Raw genomic sequence first — 13,655 nt, 5'->3', positions numbered from 1 at the left:
TGGCGGGTTGGGAGGTTTGAGGGGGGCCTGGGCCATTGGCCTCTCCAAACTGCTCAGAAATGGTGTGTCCGAGACGGAGGTCAGGCTTTGATAGGGTGAGGCTTCTAGAGAAAGTACAAATCCGGGTGTCCTTCACCTGGGGCTCTTTCTACTTGTTTGTTTGCTTGGGGGAGCTGTTCGTCTTTATATATATTTTTTTAGTGTGTGCTCTCGTCAACTTTAGGTAGAGTCTTAGAATTTGTTCTGTCTAGTTTCCTCTCAAGGAGGCTTCCCTTGGGGCCCCTGCGGTGGCACACAGCCATTGTCCTACACCGCCTGTGAGGTCATGAAGCACTGCCGTCTTCGCAGGCTGCCACCTGCTCACTCCCTCCTGCGCCTCCCCCAGTAAAACGGACAATTTCCTAAAAACCTGAATTAAGTTGTATCCAAAGAAGAACACTCTAGAAGGAGAACTTAATGTTCATATTTGGGATTTCGGTGCCCCAATGTACAGTGCCTTTAGGGTAAGCAGCCTGTTTTCTAAATAGTTAGGTTTGATCAGTTGTCCTTAGACAAGTTTCTCTCTGCTGCATAAGGAAGTTGAAGATTGTAGTTCATTCCCAGACATGGAGGGGTACCGTCGCCCCTCCCTTGCGGACCATGACGTACAGCGTTGGTTGATGGTCATGAGCCAGCTGGATAGAGGGACCCGCTGTGGCCATTCATTGTGAAGTCCTTGCGATTTCTCAGTGGGAAGGTCTCCTCTCAGGAGCAGTACAGCGGTTACTGCTGCTGGTGGCTCTGGCTGTCCTGCCTCCCCTTTCTTACACCTGACGTGTTAGAGTCGTTTTCTGTTTTCTTTTTTTTTTCGGACCGTTGAAGCTAAGCCACTCTTTAGTAGTTGAATAGTTTAAAAACCTATACATTCTTCAGATTTTTTTTTTTTTTAAAGATTTTATTTTTTCCCTTTTTCTCCCCAAAGCCCCCCAGTACATAGTTGTGTGGTCTTCGTTGTGGGTCCTTCTAGTTGTGGCATGTGGGATGCTGCCTCAGCGTGGTTTGATGAGCAGTGCCATGTCCGCGCCCAGGATTCGAACCAACGAAACACTGGGCCACTTGCAGCTGAGCGCGCGAACTTAACCACTCGGCCACAGGGCCAGCCCCTACATTCTTCAGATTTTTAAAGTAGGATTCAGTATCAGATGCCCGCACCCTTTATCCTGTTGCATCTCACACTCTGTTTCTCACGACTGCCTACCTTCATGGCTTTTCCTGATTAGGATTTATTCTGTTGAGGTGTCGAAATATGTGGGAAGAAAAAGACCCTTGCATAAACTTGGAGAGAGTGGGCCCCGTGTTAGCAGGGCTTTATTGATCGAGGCCTCAAAGCGTAAGAAAGTGCTTCCTGGTTGGCTTCCAGCGCGTCTGTGATCCCTGAGGCGTTGTGTGTTCAGTGAGACCTGTGAGCCTCTTTCCTTTCAGGTGGATAAGCACATTCGAAGGCTCGATGCAGACCTGGCGCGCTTCGAAGCGGATCTGAAGGACAAGATGGAGGGCAGTGACTTTGAAAGCTCTGGAGGACGAGGGTTAAAAAGCAAGTCTTAATTTTTCTTTATTTTGGTACTGTTAACTATGGAGTTTTGAAGAATTTTGTCTGATAAATGTATCAGGAACATTATGGTAACTATCACATTAGGTAAACCTTGTCCTCCTTTAGTAAATTCTTGAAAATAACTGGGGTCTTCATTGTCCTTCAGAAGGTCGAGGTCAGAAAGAAAAAAGAGGCTCCCGGGGTCGCGGCAGGAGGACCTCAGAAGAAGACACTCCAAAGAAGAAGAAGCATAAAGGAGGGTAAGAGCTCTTTTTCTTTTCTCTTTTTCCCCAAAGAACACCATTAGTGTTTATTTGGGATCTAGAAGCAGCAGTAACAGCTAACCCCGAGGAAGTGCTCACCACGTGCCAGGTGTCGTAGCTCTTTGCGCTCTACACGTGTCAGGTCCGCCATCCCCACAGCAGCCTGTGGTGAGCCCCGTTAGGATCGGGGGCTCCCAGGGACAGTAACCTGCCCGAGGTTTATGGCTAGTGTGCGGGAGAGCTGGGTTCACACCACACAGTCTGACTCCAGAACCCATTCTCTTTGTCGTTGTGTGTCCTGCCTCTCGAGTGACGTGATAATGTTGATTGACAGGTGAAGCCAAGCCACTCTTTAGTAGCTGAATATGTATCCGTCGATCATTTTCTATATAAATACGTGTTTGGGATATATTCATTATTAAATTGTGACTACATTTATTACATATACATGTCGTTTAACTTGAACTCGAGAATATTTCATTTAAAGCATTCTCCCACCTGATATGGTAGTGTTGCTTCACAGAAGTGACACTTAGACTACAGAGAAAGTAGGAAAATCCACGTGGCTTCTCTGGATGTGACTCTGACAGTTATGGGGAAAGCTCAGAAGAGTAGTCCTTTTTTTTTTTTTTAAAGACTTTGTTTTTTCCTTTTTCTCCCCAAAGACCCCCGGTGCATAGTTGTATATTCTTCATTGTGGGTCCTTCTAGTTGTGGCATGTGGGACGCTGCCTCAGCGTGGTTTGATGAGCAGCGCCATGTCCGCGCCCAGGATTCGAACCAACGAAACACTGGGCCGCCTGCAGCTGAGCGCGCGAACTTAACCACTCGGCCACGGGGCCAGCCCCAGAAGAGTAGTTCTTGACAAACAAAAGGGAAAAGTTTTGGTTCTTAAACCTGGTGTTTAAACTTTAACCTTAAAAAAAAATCTCAAACAGGGGCCAGCCCGGTGGCATAGTGGTTAACTTCACGCACTCTGCTTCAGTAGCCTGGGGTTTGTGGGTTCGGATCCCGGGCACACACCTACACACCGCTTATCAAGCCATGCTGTGGCAGGCGTCCCATATACAAAATAGAGGAGGATTGGCACTGACGTTAGCTCAGTGACAGTCTTTCTCAAACAAAAAGAGGATTGGCAACAGATGTTAGCTAAGGGCCAATCTTCCTCACCAAAAAAAAGGCCCAAATACTGCTTTGGTATTGGAAAGCAATACACACATGCAGAATCTCACACGAAACAAGCTTGTGGTTTAATGAATCACCATAAGAGGCACAGCCTTGTAACCATTGCCTAGTCTGTGACCACTGCTGCCAGAAGCCTTCGCATGTGCCCCTCAAAATCATAACCACCTTGCTCTGCCCCAAATGAACACCATCCAAACTCAGGTAGTGTTTATTTCTGTTCTTTCTTCATAGTTTTGTCCCTCATGTGTGCATTGCTGGACACTATAGTTTAGTCTTGCTGGTTTTTTTTAACCTTTCAAATTAACTTTATTAAGGATAGTTCACATACAATAAAATGTTCTCATTTTGAGTATACAGTTTGATGCTGTATTCCATTTCTTTACTTATGGAACTAGTCAACCTTTCTGTTTCTTCTTGAGTCGGTTTTGGTAATATGCGTCTTTCAAAGAATTTGTTATTTCATGGAAGTTGTCATTTTTATTGATGTGAAGTTGTTCATAGAATTACACTGTTATCCTTCTGCTGTTGTAGCATCTGTGCTGATAGCCACTCTTTCAGACTGATATTGGTCATCTGTGTCTCCTCTTATTTTGTCTTGATCTTTCCAGAGCACTAGCGTTTGGGTTCATTGATTTTTGTGTTTTCTCGGTTGTTGGTTTTCTGTTTCACTTGTTTTTCACTATCTTTATTATAATTCCCTACTCCTAAACTTGGATTTACTTTGCTTTTCTTTTTCCAGCTCTTTAGGGTAGAAATAGTTTAGATCATTTTATTTCATACCTTTCTTCTTTTTCTTCTTCTTTTTTTCTTTGCTGAGGAAGATTAGCCCTGAGCTAACATCTGTTGCCAATCTTCCTCTTTTTGCTTGAGGAAGATTCACCCTGAGTGAACATCTGTGCCAATCTTCTTCTGTTTTGTATGTGGGATGCTGCCACAGCATGGCTGCTGACGAGTGGTGTAGGTCCATGCCTGGGAACTGGACCCAGGCTGCCAAAGTGGAGTGCACCAAACTTAACCACTAGGCCACGGGGCTGGCCCATTTCTTTCTTAATATAAATATTTAAAGCTATAAATTTTCTTCTGATTACTGTTTTAGCTACATCCCACACATTTTGAAATGTTGTGTTTTTATTTCAGTTCCATTCAAAATATTTAAAATTTCTTTTGTGACTTTTCTTTGACCCATTGCTTGTCTAGAAGTATGTTTTTCAGCTGCCAAATAATTTGGGATTTTCCAGGTAACTTTCTGATTTCAGTTTCTAATTTAGTTCTGCTATGATCAGAGAACATTCTATAATTAAAATCCTCTGAGATTGATTAAGACTTGTGTTGGGGTTATGGTGTGTCTTGATGGATGGTCCACATGCACTTGAAAAGCGTGTGTATCATCATGCTGTTGGGTGGGGTGTTCTGTAAATGTCAGGTAGGTTGCTGGGGATGGATGGTCCCTATGCACTTGAAAAGTGTGTGTATTATCATGCTGTTGGGTGGGGTGTTCTGTAAATGTCACGTAGATCACTGGGGATGGATTGTCCGTATGCACTTGAAAAGCATGTGTATTATCATGCTGTTGGGTGGGGTGTTCTGTAAATGTCAGGTAGGTCGCTGGGGATGGATGGTCCGTATGCACTTGAAAAGCATGTGTATTATCATGCTGTTGTTGTGGGGTGTTCTGTAAATGTCAGGTAGATCGCTGGGGATGGATGGTCCGTATGCACTTGAAAAGCATGTGTATCATCATGCTGTTGGGTGGGGTGTTCTGTAAATGTCAGGTGGGTCGCAGGGTTGATAGTGCCGTTTAGTCTTCTACACCTTATTGATATTCTGTTCACCTGTTCTATAAATTACCTAGAGAAGGGTGTTGAAATCTTCAACTCTAGTTAGGGATTTGTCTGTTTCTCCTTTCTGTTCTGTCAGTTTTTACTTCATGTATTTTGAAGCTCTGTTATTTGGTGGTGCATACACATTTAGGTTTTTAAAAATAATAATTAAATTAATAGCAAATAGTTGGATCTTGCTTTTTTATCTAGTCTGATGTTCTCTGCATTTTCACCGCAATAGACTATTCAGATTTTTTTTTTTTAAAGATTTTATTTTTCCTTTTTCTCCCAAAGCCCCCTGGTACATAGTTGTATATTTCAGTTGTGGGTCCTTCTAGTTGTGGCATGTGGGCCGCCGCCTCAACATGGCCTGACGAGTGGTGCCATGTCTGCACCCAGGATCCGATCCGGCGAACCCCTGGGCTGCTGAAGTGGAGCACGTGAACTTAACCACTCGGCCACGGGGCCAGCCCCAACTATTCAGATTTAACGTAATTAGTGATATGGTTGGATTTAAATTTAGCATCTTGCTATTAGTTGTCTGTCCCATGTCTTCCTTTCCTGTCTTCTTTTGGACTATCACATGTTTTTTTAGGATTCTATTTTAAGGACTGTTCTAATGTCTACACCCTGTATCCTTAACTTACCTCAATGAACTTCAAATAATATTATATTATTTCATGTTTAATGTAAGAACCTACATGAGTATTCTTCCATTTCCTGCCTCCCGTCCTTTGTGCAATTGTCAAAACTTTTACGTCTACGTATTATATGAGCCTCACAATATATTATTGTTACTATTTTAGGTCTAAACCATTGATTATCATAAACAGATTTTAAAATTGAGAAAAAGTTGTATAGTCAGTCCATATATTTACCATTTCAGGTACCCTTCATTTCTTTATGTAGATGCAAATTTCCATCTGGTATCATTTCTCTTTATTTATTTATTTATTGAGGACGATTAGCCCTGAGCTAACATCTGCTGCCAGTCCTCCTCTTTTTGCTGAGGAAGACTGGCTCTGAGCTAGCATCCATGCCCGTCTTCCTCTACTTTATATGTGGGATGCCTGCCGCAGCATGACCTGCAATCAGTGCCATGACCGCACCCGGGATCCAAACTGGCGAACCCCAGGCTGCCGAAGCGGAACGTGCGCACTTAACTGCTGTGCCACTGGGCTGGCCCCTCATTTCTCTTTAAAGGAAGAACTTTCTTTAACATTTTTTCTAGTGCAGGTCTGCTGTTGGTGATGAATTTTCTCAGTTTTTGTTTCTCTGAAAATGTGTTTATTTCATCTCCATTTTTGAAGGATATTTTTGTTGGATATAGAATTTTAGGTTGACTTTTTTTTTTCTTTCAGCACTAAAGATGTCCCATTGTGTTTGATCTTGTACTGATTCTGATGCGAAGTTAGTGATAATTCTTATTTTTGTTCTTCTGTTGTAAGTGGCTTTATTTTTGCTGCTTCTAAAATTTCCATGTAGCAACTTGATTTTTAACAAAATGTTAAAGTGATGTGTCCTGGTGTGGGTTTTGTATGTTTATTCTGCTTGGAGCTCATTGAGCTTCTTGGAACTGTTGTTTACAGTTTGCATCAAATTTGGAAAATATGGGACTCCAGTTACATGTGTGTTAGCTTGATAATTTTCCCACAGATTCCTGAGGCTCTGCTTATTTTTTTGTCAGCATTTTTCTTTCTATGCTTCTGTTTGAATAGTTTCTTTTCTTTTTTGGTGGGGAAGATTGTCACTGAGCTAACATCTGTGCCAATCTTTCTCTGTTTTATATGGGATGCCGCCATAGCATGGCTTGATGAGCGGTGCTAGGTCTGTGCCCAGGATCTGAACCTGTGATCCCTGGCCACCAAAGCACAGCACACGAACTTAACTGCTACGCCACAGGCCAATCCCAATGGATAGTTTCTATTACTTTATCTTCAAGTCTTTTCTTTCTTGGTTTCTTGTTTAATCTTAATCTCCTCTAGTCAATTTTCATTTAAGAGATTTTCTTCTCAAGAAATTCTATTTGTTTCTTCCATTTCTCTTATTACATCCATATTTTCCTTTGTATCTTTGAATGTGTGTGTTTACAATAGCTTTTTTTAAAGACCTTCTCTTCTGATTCTGTCTATATTATTTCCAGGTTTCTCTTTTTCTTTTTTAAAAACCACTTTGCTAAAGTATGATTGACATACAAAAAGCCGTACATATTTAATGTATATGACTTCATGAATTTGGCACATTATTTCTAATTGACTGATTTTTCTCCTGATTATGTCACATTTTCTTGCTTCTTCACACATCTAATAATTTTTGATTGGATGCTAGATAGTGTGAATGTTATGTTGTTGAGTATCTGGATTTTGCTGTCTTCATTTAATGGGTTTTGAATTTTTTTATTTTTAAACTTTTGGTCAGTAATCACCCATGAGTGAGCTGCATCCTCTGTCGGTTTGTTTTTAACCTTTGTAGAAAACTTTTCTTCAAGGGCCAGACAGAAAATATTTTAGGCTCACAGGCCATGTTGTCTCTGTTGTGACCACTCATCTCTGCTGTTTTATATCAAAAGCATCCACAGAAAATACATAGATGAGTGATGTGGCTGTGTTTCAATAAAACCGTATTTACAGAAACAGGCAGCCAACTGCAGGCTAGATTTTACCAACCCTGGGTCAGGGCCGCCTTTGCTCCCGGCTGGGTTAAGCCCTATTGCTAAGGTGTGACCTTCTGGGTTCTCTTCTGAGTGCCTTGGTGTTTAACAAGGCCTCTGCCTTTCGGCTGGAACTCCAACATCATCCAGCCTGCACTGAGCTCTGGGACTTGTCCAGCTCACGGCTCCAGTTTCTCTGCCTGGCCTCGTGGATTTTCACCCTGTGCACAGGCAACTTAGTTTTTAGCTAAAAACTCAAGGAGAGGGGCTGGACCTGTGGCCGAGTGGTTAAGTTCGTGCGCTCTGCTTCAGCAGCCCAGGGTTCGGATCCTGGGCGCGGACGTAGCACTGCTCATCAGGCCATGTGGAGGTGGCGTCCCCCATGCCACAACTAGAAGGACCCACAACTAAAATATACAACTGTGTACTGGAGGGCTTTGGGGAGAAGAAGGAAAAATAAAATCTTTAAAACAAACAAACACCTCAAGGAGATTACTTGGCAGACTTCCAGCAGCCTCGCCCTCCCTGAACTTTGAGCCTTCCCTCCTCTGCTCCAGACACATGCTCTGTGCGGTTTTCCTCTCCGCGGACTGGAGCGTGGAAAGTACCTCCAGGCAGAAAGCCCGGATGACCATGGTCTCGCCTTCTTTGTGTGCCTTCTCTCAGGGTGGTAGTCCTGGGCTGCCTTCTGTCCAGTGTGTGAAGACAGTTGTTTATCTCTTCTGTCCAGGTTTCTAGTTGGTCACAGTAGGAGGGCAGGTTCAGTACCTGTCAGTCTGTCATGGTCAGAAGTAGAAGTCTTTTTCTTTTTTTAGTTTTTAGGTATGTTCTTCAAGTCTCTTTAATATATAAATTTTTCTCCATCCTTGTCTTTTCCTCACAATTTTCCTTTTGAAACACCAGACCGTTTGACTTGCAAAGTTTCCCAGAGTCTGGATTTTGCTGTTAAGACATAAAATCTTGATGGTGCATCTTCAGTGAGCATTTAGACAGTGCTCCCCCTCATTTGCTCCAGGGACTTCAGCCTCCTCTCTGACTGGGAACGCATCGTCTTGTGTGTGTGCTCGTTTAGGCCAAAGTTCTGTAGAGCTGCCGGGACATGAGACTACTTCAGAGGTGACTGGAAGCATCTGCCTTATGGTGGATATTTGGTTCCTGATTGTTGTGTGAACACTTAGGCTGTGTCAGTTACAGATGGATGAGATCATAAATGTCAATTTCATATCTAATTGCTTTCTGTTCTAGAACACTCATTTGATTCCTTTTTTTTAATAGATTTTAGTTCCTATTTGAAAAGTCTCCATATTTGCATCCATCTTTTCATAATTTCTTTATAATAACTATTTAAAGTTATTTAAAGCCTGCTGATTTTAACATCTGGGTCATCCATGCATCTGCTTCTGTTAGCCAGCTCTTCTCTTGATTATGAGTCACGTCTTCCTGCCCTTTCACGTCACATAGTTGTTTTTATCATCTGTCTGACCTTAGGAATAAGAGGACCATGGAGAGTGAAGCTCCTGCTCTTCCGCAGGAGTTCGCTCCTCTCTGGTCCAGGCAGGGTGAGCAGGTGGAGGCTGGGTGCCCATTCACTCGGACCCAGTCCCCCTCTGGTGTCAAAGGCTGAGAGGCAAGGCCCTCTCCGGCTCTTGATTGAGAACTGGGAGAGTCCATTTTGGCTCCCTGAGAGACTGCCTGTGGGGCTGGTCACTGCTTGGGCGATGTTTAGCTTTCTTCTCTCGCCTCCTGCTCGTGCTGCTTCCACAGTCAGCGAAGTCCTGGAGGGGGGCTGCTGTGTCGGAGGCAGGCCCCTTCCCCGAGGACGCAGCCAGAATCCGCGCTCTGCCTTCCTGTCGCTCTGCCGCCTCTGCATGGCCCTCAGGTTCAGTAAGTGGACTGTGGGGTCACAGCTGCCGTGTGTGTTGGCTCTTGAAGTACCCGTGGCTGTGCGTCTTTGAAATGTGGTTTTAGCAATTTGTTGGGTTTGGCAGAGTTATGAGTCTTCCTGCTCCTTCCTGCTCAGACCTGAAGGCACACCTCGTCTTTCCTGGGGAGGAGCAGGCCTTCTCATTCGTGTCTTCCTCACCCCCGGTCCTCTCGGAGGGAACAAGACTCCAGCTGCCTGGTGTGGCTGGACCTCCCTGAGGGCTGTGCACCTGGCCTGCCTCAGAGACCTCAGGGATGACCCACATGTCTTGCAGCCATCTTTGCAGATGCACTGGAGATGGCCGGGGCATGCAGCCTTTCCCCCGACTGGGCCGTGATGGTGTGTGCGCTGCTGACCGCTGCCTGATAGTGCTGAGGAGGCCAGTGGCTCGGCCCCGCCCCCGGCCTTCCTGCTGGGCTGGCTGCAGCCACAGACAAGAAGGGGAATGTCACAGGTGGTGACGTTTGTGGAGCGCCTTGGCGAGTTGGGCTGGACCTGGTGCTTCTGTGTGAATCCATTTCCTCTCCACGGCCACCCTGAGTGGCAGTGCTGTCACTGTCCTGTTTTTCTGTTGTCGGGACTGGCCAGAGAGGCCGGCTGAAGTGAGGGGCACCAAGGCCTGCCTTGAAATCTGGCTCTGACATCTGAGCTTGGGTGCCCTGCACGCCATCTCCGGGGGATGCGAGGGCAGTGCTGGGGTCAGAAAGAGCATCTTGGGAAAAGGCCGATGAACTCTAACCCTGGCCTGCCTGCAGGTGGGTGTAGGGTGGTGTGTCTCCGAGGATGTGGCACTGAGGCCTGGCGGGGAGCGCCTGTCACGCAGGCTGGGAGCTCTTGTACACTTGCTTTGTCCCATCTGCTCTGGGCCTCACAGCCCACTTTTGGGTACTGCTGTGGTTTTCAGAGCACCTTGCCTGCTGCAGGTTCTGTCTTCCCCACTGGGGGACTCTGAAGGGCGCCCCTGAGACAGGCAGGGAGGGCCTTCCTAGAGTGGCATGTTCGCAGACCTCACAGACATCACCCTGGCCCATCTGTGGAGTCCTGCTGGCCGAGGCTGCCTGACTGCACTGTCACCGTCCCAGGGACCTGCCCGGCCAGGGCTGCTGTGGCACAGCAGGACCTGTGTGTGGACGCAGGGGCAGTTCCTCCTGCAGGCCCTGGAATCCCAAAGCTTGGCCAAGCAGCTGCTCCAGCTGGGGGGCTCCCTGAAGTGCTTGGGAAGCACAGTGTGGGGTTCAGGCATGGGAGGGGGCTCCCCGTGACCTCCTGCCTGCTTCCTTCTGGGGTAGCAGCAGCACGCACCGCCCTCCCACCCCGGAGCCCCTTGGTGAGACTGGAGAGCTGAGGCAGGGGCAGTCCCCAGCCTCCTTGCTGGCTGGCTGGTATCCTTGCCAGATGGTCCCCTCCACTTTTCCAGCCTCTCCTGCTGCCGCTTGGGTCTGGCCAGTGCCACTGTACTGGGGGTGACGGGTGCAGGTCAAGTGGCAGCTCCAGGTGCGAAAGTTTGGTTGAGTTTTGCAGGCAGAACCGCAGAACAGCTGTGACGTCAGTGCAGAGAAGTGAGAGCAGCACAAAGAGAGTGTCCCTAGTGTGTCCGTGGGTGGCTCCCAGGAGGCTCTGCAGGGAGCATGCGCGGCAAGCACCCGGGCCGCTGAGGGCAGGACAGAGACCGGGGGGCGGTGAGAAGCAGAGTGTCAGGCTGGGGCGAGGACTCTGGGTGGCCATGGAAAGCCAGGGAACCATGTCCCAGCCTCAAGGACTGCTTGTGACTTGCTTGAAGCAGTGTTGAAAGCACGTGGGTCAGGGCACGTCTGTGTGACACTCCCGGACTTCAGATACAAAGAGAAAGTCCTGTCTGTCCGCAGAGACAGAAGTGGATTACCTGCGAAGGGGAAGGCACACTGGCCCAGCGCCTCGCGGGCGGTGCTCACATGGGGGGCGGAGGTCGGGTCGGGGGTTGTGCTCACGCTGGGGGCCTGCGCTGCCGCCGTCCTCACGTTGCTCGCTGTCACAGACGTGTTTGATACGCGTGTGTATTCTTGGTTTGGAGAGGGGTGTAGGGCAGGTTTTGTTTCTGTGCTAACGGGGTTATAGTGTCTATAGTAGTCTGCAGCTTGCAGCTTTATGTGAAAAGTGCTGAAATCCTTAAGAGTAGATTCCCCCCAGTCCTTTCCCTGTAACCCAGGTGCAGGTTGTGCTCCCTCTCCCTCTCGCTCAGCAGAGGGCTGCCGGCAGCAGATTTGGAGGGCGGTGCGGGCAGGGCAGGATTCCGGCCCCCACTGGTTTGAGCCCCGGGGGGTGCTGTGGGGGTGGGGGAGTGTGAGAGGCCTGTGTCACTGGCGTGCGGTCAGAGGTGGGCCCGCTGGTGGGTGGGCAGCTGAGTAGGTGTGGTGGGCTCCTGAGCTTTAGAGCTTGAGGGAGGGTGAGGGGAGCGGGTGGGTGCCATGGGGCAAAGCTGCCGTGTGAACATGTGATGGGGACATGCTGGCCCTTCTCGTGGGAGGAGGTGCAGATACTGGGAGAGCTGGTGAAGGCAGGGCCGATCAGATGCCTGGACCTGTCTGGGCTGGGACCCAGCCAGGGTTCTCACATGTTGCCACCTGTCTGTGGGTGGGTGGTGATGTGTGCTGCTCTGGGCGGGAGAGGGCCCCCAGGAGGGTCTGTCTGGGGCCGTGGGCGGGGAGCCCAGGCAGCAGGTCCTGTCCAGATGGAGGGACCTAGACTGGACCCCTATGCTATGTGGTGAGCACTCTTCCAACTTCATGCCATCTCGCCACCTCCACACCCCCATGTCCTTGTCTGGCACCTTGCGGGGGGCGATACGTCCCCACCATCTGTTGCTCACTGCTGTTGTTTCCCCGCAGGTCTGAGTTCACAGACACCATCCTATCCGTGCATCCCTCTGACGTGCTGGACATGCCTGTGGACCCAAACGAGCCCACCTACTGCCTGTGCCACCAGGTGTCCTACGGGGAGATGATAGGCTGTGACAATCCAGATGTGAGTGTCAGGGCGTGCCAAGGCGGTATGGCTGCAGGACGCATGGTGGGAAACCCAGAAGCTGCGGCATCCGCCTGTGGGATGCCCACTCTCTCGTTGGGGTGGGGCGGCTCCTGTCTTTCTGTGTGTCTGGCACACCCAGCATGCAGAGTGCTGACTGTGCCTCTTCCCTTCGCCTTGCAGTGTCCCATCGAGTGGTTTCACTTCGCCTGTGTGGACCTGACCACGAAACCCAAAGGAAAATGGTCAGTATGTGTCCCTGGCCCGTGGGTATTGAGTGCGCTGCTTCCCTCCAGAACTGGGCCATGTGGCTGGCCTGGTGGGACTTTCCTCACCGTGGCCTGGGGCACTCTGAGCGTGGCCTTGGGAACTTGGTCCCCTGTCATGGCACCGGTCTTGGTCCTGGGGCTGAACTGGCAGAGGGACACCTATGCCCTCTGACCCAGGATCGAGTCTCCCATTACGTTTGCATAATACGTACATTTCTACCGTTCTCCTGAAGAATGGCCATTCTGATTATTTTGAGTGAGGTAAAGATGATGGTACATGAACGTGAGAAACAAGGGGTTCTTTCCCCTGGGCACGTTTTGAGCAAACGTGGAGAGCATTAAGGAAATTGTGACCTGGGTGCAGGCCGGAGCTTGCTGTCTGCAAAGGGCTTGTCTGCTTGAGATGACGTGCAGCAAGACTTCCGCTGCGTGCTTGGTCCTTGCGTTCAGCCAGCAGCGGCAGCTTTTGTATTGTTCCTGAGATTTCATTGAAATGAAAACCTGGTTTTGTTTAATGTGGTAAAAGCAGACGTATGTTCTCAAGCGAGATCCTGGAAATACTACCCTCCTTGTTCGTGTGTGTAGCGGCCGGTTTCCTGTAGGGATGGATTTGCTGATGTGTGGACAGAGGGACAATAGAAACCCTGGACGGACTGTGTCATCCTGGGTCTTCAGTGAGTGACAGTGGACGCAGCGCTGCTCGCATGTCTCGGAGCCACGTGTGGTCCTGGTGGGCAGCCCCCTTGGCACTGGGACACATGGGGGAGGCTGAGAAGTCACACAGCAGGCCCGGACAGCGCCCCGTGGCGTGGGTGACGAGGACTTGAGGAGGGGTCTGCAGGAGGTGCCTTGGGCGGAGCTGCCAGAACTGGGTGGCTCGCTGGGCTGAGGAGGCCAGTGCCTGGGGCAGGCTCGGCTTGTGATGGATGGGGCCCCTGCGCTGACAGAGGGGACGTGCTGGGCTGAGGAGGCCAG

At 48.8% G+C, this 13,655-nt stretch overlaps 1 protein-coding gene across 1 annotated transcript in view; it reads left to right on the top strand.

The window, feature by feature from the left end:
- The window catches only part of ING5 (inhibitor of growth family member 5), a 23,211-nt gene that overhangs the window by 5,713 nt on the left and 3,843 nt on the right, over nucleotides 1-13,655 (top strand). Inside the window, 5 exon segments of the mRNA XM_046644308.1 lie at nucleotides 1-14; nucleotides 1,375-1,573; nucleotides 1,737-1,830; nucleotides 12,276-12,411; nucleotides 12,595-12,656. The exon segment at nucleotides 1-14 is cut by the window's left edge and continues 75 nt beyond it. Coding sequence (XP_046500264.1) covers nucleotides 1-14; nucleotides 1,375-1,573; nucleotides 1,737-1,830; nucleotides 12,276-12,411; nucleotides 12,595-12,656 — 505 coding nt within the window.

Source organism: Equus quagga, chromosome 17 (assembly GCF_021613505.1).
Source record: "Equus quagga isolate Etosha38 chromosome 17, UCLA_HA_Equagga_1.0, whole genome shotgun sequence".
NCBI classification, from domain to species: Eukaryota; Metazoa; Chordata; class Mammalia; order Perissodactyla; family Equidae; genus Equus; species Equus quagga.
The sequence above is the reverse complement of the archived record's forward strand: the minus strand, read 5'-3'. Positions and strand labels throughout refer to the sequence as shown.